The 10,000-nt window shown below is 40.9% G+C and overlaps 1 protein-coding gene across 19 annotated transcripts in view; it reads left to right on the top strand.

The window, feature by feature from the left end:
* LOC136825321 (hypoxia-inducible factor 1-alpha-like) overlaps positions 1–10,000 on the top strand; it is a 458,510-nt gene that overhangs the window by 223,041 nt on the left and 225,469 nt on the right. For all 19 annotated transcript variants that reach the window (XM_067081474.1, XM_067081479.1, XM_067081472.1 and 16 more), the window contains 2 exons: positions 6,051–6,224; positions 9,754–9,917. In XM_067081474.1, coding sequence (XP_066937575.1) covers positions 6,051–6,224; positions 9,754–9,917 — 338 coding nt within the window. The remainder of the gene's footprint in view (positions 1–6,050; positions 6,225–9,753; positions 9,918–10,000) is intronic.

Genomic DNA, 10,000 nt, shown 5'->3' with positions numbered 1-10,000 from the left:
TAATGGATGTTCAGATAAATCGCCAGTGACTTCTCTCCTGGAGTTTCTCGCCGAACGATTAATGCTTGTCTCTCTCTCTCTCTCTCTCTCTCTCTCTCTCTCTCTCTCTCTCTCTCTCTCTCTCTCTCTCTCTCTCTCTCTCTGAACAGTGCTGAAACATCTACTTATTATGATTTTATACATTTGAGAGAGAGAGAGAGAGACATTTCTCTCTCTCTCTCTCAAGATCTCTCTCTCTCTCTCTCTCTCTCTCTCTCTCAGCAGTGTTGCAACTTCTCAGATAAATTATGATTTTACACATTTGTAATCTCTCTCTCTCTCTCTCTCTCTCTCTCTCTCTCTCTCTCTCTCTCTCTCTCTCTGTGACCAGTGCTGCAACTTCTACTTCATGATTCTCTCTCTCTCTCTCTCTCTCTCTCTCTCTCTCTCTCTCTCTCTCTCTCTCTCTCTCTCTCTCTCTCTCAGTGCTGCAACTTCTACTTATGATTTTATACATTTATCTCTCTCTCTCTCTGTGACCAGTGCTGCAACTTCTACTCATGATTTTCTCTCTCTCTCTCTCTCTCTCTCTCTCTCTCTCTCTCTCTCTCTCTCTCTCTCTCTCTCTCTCTCTCTCTCAGTGCTGCAACTTCTACTTATGATTTTATCTCTCTCTCTCTCTCTCTCTCTCTCTCTCTCTCTCTCTCTCTCTCTCTCTCTCTCTCTCTCTCTCTCTCTCTCTCTCTCTCATTGTGTGTGTGTGTATGTGAGCAGTGTTGCAACTTCTACGTATAGTCTTTTATGGTTCTATCCATATATGTTTTTGTGTGTGTGAGAGAGAGAGAGAGAGAGATAAAGAGAGAGATAATCAGAGTAGAGAGAGAGAGAGAGAGAGAGAGAGAGATAAATGTGTATATAATCATAAGTAGAAGTTGCAGCACTGCTCGCAGAGAGAGAGAGAGAGAGAGAGAAAGAGCAGTGCTACAACTTCTATTAATGGTTTTATCCATTTATGTTTGTGTGTGTATGTGTGTTGTGTGTGTGAGAGAGAGAGAGAGAGAGAGAGAGAGAGAGAGAGAGAGAGAGAGAGAGAGAGAGAGAGTTGTGAGTCATGCTTTTATCTCTGGAGTGGTACCTGAAGGGCTGTACAGAGTAGCAGCGCTCGTTGAATTTTAACGATCAGAGGTATCGCCATCACACTCCTCTCCGTCATTCGTGGCGAAAGGTTAACCTCTTTCGATTCAAATTCGAGGTGTTTTCTCATTAAAAACAAATTGTATTTAAAGGTTCAGTTATTGGTTCGTGTATGTACGGTAACCTAGTCTCTGTTCATTCATGATTAATGTTTTGCTAAGTGCGAATGAGCCTGGTTTGGGTTATTCTCTTTCTATTCCTATATAAGACCAGTTTATTTCTCTCTCTCTCTCTCTCTCTCTCTCTCTCTCTCCTCTCTCTCTCTCTCTCTCCATCCGTCTGTCTCTCTCCTCTCCTCCTCCTCCTCCTCCTCCTCCTCATCGTCTCCCTCACTCTCTCCTCGTCCTCCTCCTCATCGTCTCCCTCACTCTCTCCTCCTCCTCCTCCTCATCGTCTCCCTCACTCACTCCTCCTCCTCCTCCTCCTCATCGTCTCCCTCACTCTCTCCTCGTCCTCCTCCTCATCGTCTCCCTCACTCTCTCCTCCTCCTCCTCCTCCTCCTCCCTCCTCCTCCTCTCCTCCTCCTCACTCTCTCCTCCTCCTCCTCCTCCTCCTCCTCATCGTCTCCCTCACTCTCTCCTCTCCTCCTCCTCCTCCTCCTCCTCATCGTCTCCCCTCACTCTCTCCTCGTCCTCCTCCTCATCGTCTCCCTCACTCTCTCCTCCTCCTCCTCCTCCTCATCGTCTCCCTCACTCTCTCCTCGTCCTCCTCATCGTCTCCCTCACTCTCTTCTCCTCCTCCTCCTCCTCCTCATCGTCTCCCTCACTCACTCCTCGTCCTCCTCCTCATCGTCTCCCTCACTCTCCTCCTCGTCCTCCTCCTCATCGTCTCCCTCACTCTCTCCTCGTCCTCCTCCTCATCGTCTCCCTCACTCTCTCCTCGTCCTTCTCTCTCTCCTCATCCTTCTCTCTCTCTCTCTCTCTCTCTCTCTCTCTCTCTCTCTCTCTCTCTCTCTCTCTCTCTCTCTCTCACACACACAGATGCATCTCTTCCACATTATTTCTCCTTCAGCTGACCCTTCGAAGGACTTTTCATTGTTGCTTAATGAGTATGGCTTGGCCATCTTAGTATGCGCGAAGGAACTATCGCATATTAATGGCAGTCCTAAGGCTCTCTCTCTCTCTCTCTCTCTCTCTCTCTCTCTCTCTCTCTCTCTCTCTCTCTCTCTCTCTCAACTGCATACGAAAACACTCGAGCGCATGCAAGCACACGTGTTGACTCGTAACCTGCTGCTATATATGCAGTGTATAGTTTTATTTCCATTAGATACTGAATTTGCTTGATTTATTTCCATTATACTTTATACTAAATGTGCTTGAGTTATTGCCATTGTATGACGAGTGTGCTTGATCCTTTCACGGCTGTGATTGCAGGTGTTCATTTACTGTTCAAAGCGGGTTGTGTTTCTGTGGTCATTTAACGCCTGATTCAAGTTTTGTTCAATTCAAGTTTTCATATTTATTAAGTGTTTCTGTTGCGCTTTTGTTGTTCTTTGCGCAGCTGAGTAGTTAACTCCCATATTTATATATTTACACAGTTGCACATTAACCGGGTGTTAGCATGTTTGCAAATGTATGCGCTAACAAACTGATTTGTAATTGTAGTTAGTCTTTGCAAGGTAAATGTAAGATTATTATTATTATATATAGTGTGTGTGTATATATATACATATACATATATATATATATATAATATATATATATATATATATATATATATATATATATATATATATATATATATATATATATATATATATATATATATATATATATATATATATATATATATATATATATATATATATATATATATATATAAAAGAACTATATCAGATATTGTTGGGCACATGAAAATAAACCCTTTTGGAGAATGAGTAAGGAAAATGAGCAAATTTGAGAGTATAATAAGGAATGAACAAAAAAAAATTAAGATTGTCAGAAATCTGACATGAGATAGAAGGTGAAGCATTCACTCCTCTAGAAAGAAACTAGTTGTCGTGGCGCCAGGTGGCTCAAGCATATCAATCAACCAGTATCCGGTGAAAACATTACCTCCTGCAAACTTCGGTGGTTGAGGTAAATAACCGACGACCATCGAGGTTAGTTACATAAGCTTCCTGTTTAATATACGTGGCTGCATACTGGTCATGTCGTTAATGTCCTCAGTTGCCCATTTCTACCTTTTAGCATCAGTTCCATTCTCCTACTAAGGTCCGGCTGAGGAATTACGGGCGTAGATCATAAAGGGGATATCGGTAATCGTTGGTTCTTTCCCCCTCTCTCTCTCTCTCTCTCTCTCTCTCTCTCTCTCTCTCTCTCTCTCTCTCTCATCCATCTGTCTCTCTCCCCTCCTCCTCCTCCTCCTCCTCCTCCTCCTCCTCCTCCTCCTCCTCCTCCTCCTCCTCCCCCTCCCTCCCTCCCTCTCTCTCTCTCTCTCTCTTCTCATCCATCTATCTCTCTCCCGCTCCTCCTCCTTTTCTTCTTCTTCTTCGTCTTCTTCTTCTTCCTCCTCTCTCTCTCTCTCTCTCTCTCTCTCTCTCTCTCTCTCTCTCTCTCTCTCTCTCTCTCTCTCTCTCTCCTCCTCCTCCTCCTCCTCCTCCTCCTCCTCCTCCTCCTCCTCCTCCTCCTCCTCCTCCTCCTCCTCCTCTCTCTCTCTCTCTCTCTCTCTCTCTCTCTCTCTCCCCCCCATATCTTAGTTCCCAAGGTAGTGAGGAAGTGAATTCTTTACTACCGTGTACGTTGAATATTTTTGCTATAAACTAACTGTAATCCAATTTTTAAAAAAATCGCTGCAATCCCTTTGTTATAAATTCTTACTTTAGTCTGCAATGCATTTCTGCTCGATATATCATTTCTGCAAGATAATTCCTGTTATAAACAGCAACATTCAAAGTGATTGATTATTTTGAATGTCGCTGTTTATGACAGGAATGACTTTTGAAATGATGTCTTGAACCGAAATGCACTGCAGGGTAAAACATGTAAGACTTTATAACACAGCGATTTGTAGTGATTTTTCTAGTGAAATATACTGTAGATTTATAGCAAAATTTATTGCATTGAGCTTTTAAATAAATATGAATTTACAACAGTGAATTGTATTAATGAAATACAGTGAATCTGTCCTATAATTTACCACATTGAGATTTTCAAAATATATGCTTTTAATTGTTTAAATTAAGGAGCGCAGAATTTCTTTCAAATTTTCCTGCAAGAATTGCACAGGAGACGTCGGGAGCGAGTTTTCTAACCTTTTTCCTCCATAGTCTATTTTTTTGTGTGCATCGGCTGTCCATCAGCCAGCTTTATGGGGCCACTTTGTGGACTCGCCAGTCCAGTCTATGGAAGTTGCTTGTTTACTTTTTGCCGTTTAAAAATAGGTTTTACGTTTCCCGACCTCCATTACCATAGACGTGGACGCTTAATTAATGGAGTTACCTCGCAAACATAATGAAAGCCAGAAAATAAAAATAAAAAAAAGAATAGGGAAAAAAATAGTAGTCGCCCTGTCTGATAGTGTCTGATTTTTTCTTTTTTATATTTCGGGGTGAAAACTGCATTGCCGATAAGGGATCTGAATTCTCTCTCTCTCTCTCTCTCTCTCTCTCTCTCTCTCTCTCTCTCTCTCTCTCTCTCTCTCTCTCTCTCTCTCTCTCTCTCTCTCTCTCTCTCTCTCTCTCCGGAGATGAAACTAGTTGTTCTTATTTATCCCCTTTTTCGATTGCTTATATTTATATATATATTTTTTTCTTTAAAATTGCTCAGGGACTGAAATGGTCAAAACTTGAGGCAAATATTTTTTTAAGGCAATATAGACACTATAATAATGAAAATTATAATCAATCAAACATCTTAGTAAGACTATTTTATTTTTCATTACCCATTTGTTGCTCTGAGTTCGTTATTATTCCATCTTCTCTTTATTCAATCTGTTTCTTTGCGTACACACATCCAATTTTTCTTTGGGGCGTTTCTTGGAGAAACAAAAACTCTAATATTCTTTTCCGTAGTAATTTGCGTACGTGATAATAACAAGTAAAGGACTCTAGGTTATATTTGGCCCAAAATGAAATAACTTGCTTAGATTGCCTTGAGTAAAATATTTGTTTGGGTGGCCATTTGGAAGTTTAAATTGAAATAATTTTGCTAACCGGATTTTACGGACAACTTAACCTGATAATTAGTAAAATAGAAGAGAAGATAAAATTCTGCCAGAACCTTTTTTAGTTTTAGTAATTTCATGCTTTTTCAAGCTGTATGTATGTGTATATATATACAGTATATGTGTGTTTAATTAATAATAGGTCTTTATTTAAACTGGATGGTATCCAGAGGAAATATTTTGTCAGGAAAAGTTACAAGCTTTCCAGGATGGGGACAGTTAGTCCTAGAATGCTTGTAACTTTTCCTGAATAAATACCTCCATTAGACACCATTAATTTTAAATGAGTTCCTATTATTTGAGTGCATTAATACACAGAGCAGTCGTGTATGTGATAAAGTTTGAAATATATATACACGTGTATATATATATATATATATATATATATATATATATATATATATATATATATATATATATATATATATATATATATATATATATATATACATATGCATGCATACAGACACGCACATATAGATATATACATATATAAAATATCTATTTATATATATATATATATATATATATATATATATATATATATATATATATATATATTTCATATCACCGTGATTTATATACAATAATATATATACGTGTACATACACATATACATTATTCACTTAATGTACTCGATTAATATAATTACGTTACCTCTTACATTTTCAATGATAATAATTGAGACCAATCTTTTGTTTCCTCCTGGACAGGTGGACGTAATGGGCCAATGCCTTTATGAGTACACCCACCCCTGCGACCACGAAGAAGCACGCGCCCTGGTGTCCTCCAAAGGACCCCAGGAGCCACGACACGCCTTCCTGAGGCTCAAGTGCACGCTCACCGCCAAAGGGCGCTCTGTCAACCTCAAGAGCGCATCCTACAAGGTAAAAGGGGGAATGGATAGGATATAGGTATCCTGTGTTTATCTGTTCGTCTTTCGGCATTTGCCGTGTTGTTGTGATGTGATGGTCAGTAGTCTTTTTTTTATAATCTCTCTCTCTCTCTCTCTCTCTCTCTCTCTCTCTCTCTCTCTCTCTCTCTCTCTCTCTCTCTCTCTCCTCCTCCTCTCTCCTCCTCCTCTCTCTCTCTCCCCTCTCTCTCTCTCTCTCTCTCCCTCCTCATCCTCTCTCTCTCTCTCTCCTCCTCCTCATCCTTCTGTCTCTCTCTCTCTCCTCCTCCTCATCCTCTGTCTGTCTCTCCTCCTCCTCCTCCTCCTCTCTCTCTCTCTCTCTCTCTCTCTCTCTCTCTCTCTCTCTCTCTCTCTCTCTCTCATCATTCTACTACTACTTCTTTTCCTCCTCCTCCTCCTCCTCCTCCTCCTCCTCCTCCTCCTCCTCCTCTCTCTCTCTCTCTCTCTCTCTCTCTCTCTCTCTCTCTCTCTCCCTCCCCCTCATCCTTCTCTCTCTCTCTCTCCTCCTCCTCATCCTTCTGTCTCTCTCTCTCCTCCTCCTCATCCTTCTGTCTGTCTCTCCTCCTCCTCCTCCTCCTCCTCCTCCTCTCTCTCCTCTCTCTCTCTCTCTCTCTCCTCTCTCTCTCTCTCTCTCTCTCTCTCTCTCTCTCATCATTCTACTACTCTTCCTCTCCTCCTCCTCCTCCTCCTCCTCCTCCTCCTCCTCCTCCTCCTCCTCCTCCTCCTCCTCCTCCTCCTCCTCCTCCTCCTCCTCCTCCTCCTCCTCCTCCTCCTCCTCTCTCTCTCTCTCTCTCTCTCTCTCTCTCTCTCTCTCTCTCTCTCTGTCAGGCTGCAACACTAGCGAGAAGTTGGGGGCTTGACCCTGAAGAGGACAGTATGATTTAAAAACGTCATCCGGAAAGCACTTGTGATTCTGTTGACCTAAATAGTGATTTAGTAATTTATATGCCCTGTGGTTGCGGGGAGAGAAAACAAAATACATACAGTCGTATCTTGAATGTAAACGGCAGTGCTTTGAGATACTTTTTGAGTCTCTGCCTCTCTCATTTCATCTTGAGGCGGCGCCCAACCTTTTAAGTGTTAGTATCTCCCTTATCACTGTTTATTTAAGGAAAGACGTCCTTTGATTGAGGGAATCCTTTTGTGTGTCCTTTCTACTGAAAGTATCATTTTAATTCTGTGAAAATGTTATTATCTCTCTCTCTCTCTCTCTCTCTCTCTCTCTCTCTCTCTCTCTCTCTCTCTCTCTCTCTCTCTCTCTCTCTCTCTCCCTTAAAGTATTTAATTCTGTCAAATGTTCTCTCTCTCTCTCTCTCTCTCTCTCTCTCTCTCTCTCTCTCTCTCTCTCTCTCTCTCTCTCTCTCCTTAAAGTATCATTTTAATTCTGTGAAATATTATCCCCCCCCCTCTCTCTCTCTCTCTCTCTCTCTCTCTCTCTCTCTCTCTCTCTCTCTCTCTCTCTCTCTCTCTCTCTCTCATCCCTCCCTGTAAAGTATCATTTAAATTCTGTGAAAATGTTATTATCTCTCTCTCTCTCTCTCTCTCTCTCTCTCTCTCTCTCTCTCTCTCTCTCTCTCTCGTATCCCTTCCCCTTCAAGTATCATTTTAATTCTGTCAAATGTTGTTCTCTCTCTCTCTCTCTCTCTCTCTCTCTCTCTCTCTCTCTCTCTCTCTCTCTCTCTCTCTCTCTCTCTCCCTTCAAGTATCATTTTAATTCTCTCTCTCTCTCTCTCTCTCTCTCTCTCTCTCTCTCTCTCCCTTCCCCTTCAAGTATCATTTTAATTCTGTCAAATGTTGTTCTCTCTCTCTCTCTCTCTCTCTCTCTCTCTCTCTCTCTCTCTCTCTCTCTCTCTCTCTCTCTCTCTCTCCTTAAAGTATCATTTTAAATCTGTGAAATATTATTCCCCCCTCTCCTCTCTCTCTCTCTCTCTCTCTCTCTCTCTCTCTCTCTCTCTCTCTCTCTCTCTCTCTCCTTAAAGTATCATTTTAATTCTCTGAAATATTATCCCCCTCTCTCTCTCTCTCTCATTTTCTCTCTCTCTCTCTCTCTCTCTCTCTCTCTCTCTCTCTCTCTCCTTAAAGTATCATTTTAATTCTGCGAAATATTATTCCCCCCCTCTCTCTCTCTCTCTCTCGTATCCCTCCCTGTAAAGTATCATTTTAATTCTGTGAAAATGTTATTATCTCTCTCTCTCTCTCTCTCTCTCTCTCTCTCTCTCTCTCTCTCTCTCTCTCTCTCTCTCTCTCTCTCTCAGAGAAGCCTTCTAATGTAAGTCCCTGAGGTTTTCCTACTGCAAGGGCAAGTCTTTCAACACTGTTTTATCAGCTGTTTCCTGTTGACACTCAGGTTGTCTATCATTCCACCCTAAATTTCAGTGATACTCAACAGTTATTCGTATTTTTATGATTTTATATGGTTTTTGGTGTAGAAAAACCTTATAGGTAAATCATGTTGATAATTGTAGAAATATTTACCAGTGTTTGGACTGGATGTGCATACAGTATCTCTCTCTTTTCTGTAGAATTGATGATGTTTGTTAACCTTCTGACCGGTGTTATTCAAAATAACCTTTGAAGCAGTTCACCTTGTATTTTACTAGTTGTGTTTTTTATTTTTAAATATTTATTAATTGATTCATTTATCTGTTTTTTCTTTTCTTATAAGTGATGTCATCTCTCTGTATTTCCTATTACCTTCTCTGTATAATAATAATAATAATAATAATAATAATAATAATAATAATAATAATACACCTTGGACCTTTCTTACTATTTAGGCTCCCCGGGAAGGGGGGGGGGGGGTTAGCGCCATCAGTGTACCTCACGCGGTGCGCTGTAGGTATTACTTAAGGTTCTTTGCAGCGTCCCTTCGACCCCTAGCTGCAACCCCTTTCATTTCTTTTCCTTACCTCCGTCCATAGTCTCTTTCTTCCATCTTACTTTCCACCTTCTCCTAACAATTGTCACACCTTTATTTTCAAAGCTGATTGACCTCATGGGTCCTAGCGCTTGGCTTTTGGGCAAAAATTGTATATTCCAATTCCAATTCCAGTTCCTTAGCTTTTTGTTTTTTAGGTTATTCAGGTTAGCGGCCTAAATTGTATATGCCAATTCCAATTCCTTATTTTTTTTTTAGGTTCGAGTGAGCGGTCTAAATTGAACATTCCAATTTCAGTTCCAATTCCTTACTTTTTTTTTGTTCTGTGAGCTGCCAAAATTGTATATTCCAATTCCAGTTCCTTTTTAGGTTGTTTGGGTGAGCGACCTAAATTGTATATTCCAATTCCAGTTCCAATCCTTACTTTTTTTTTTAGGTTCGAGTGAGCGGTCTAAATTGAACATTCCAATTTCAATTTCAATTCCAATTACATACTTTTCTTTATGTTCTGTGAGCGGCCAAGATTGTATATTCCAATTCCAGTTCCTTACTTTTTAGGTTGTTTGGGTAAGCGGCCTAAGTTGCATATTCCAATTCTTTACTTTTTTTTTTTTTTTTTTTTTAGGTGGTTCGGGTGAGCGGCGAACTTGTGAGGGGCGAGGACGATGCCTGGCTCGTGGCACTGGGCACCCCAGTGCCACATCCTTCGAACATCGAGTTCCCACTCGACAAACAGACCTTCGTCAGCAAACACTCGCTGGACATGAAATTCACTTACGTCGATGACAAGTAGGACCAGATTTCATTATGTAATAAGTCTGTGAGTGTGTGTGTGTGTGTATATATATATATATATATATATATATATATAT

Source organism: Macrobrachium rosenbergii, chromosome 37 (assembly GCF_040412425.1).
Source record: "Macrobrachium rosenbergii isolate ZJJX-2024 chromosome 37, ASM4041242v1, whole genome shotgun sequence".
NCBI lineage: Eukaryota > Metazoa > Arthropoda > Malacostraca > Decapoda > Palaemonidae > Macrobrachium > Macrobrachium rosenbergii.
The sequence above is the reverse complement of the archived record's forward strand: the minus strand, read 5'-3'. Positions and strand labels throughout refer to the sequence as shown.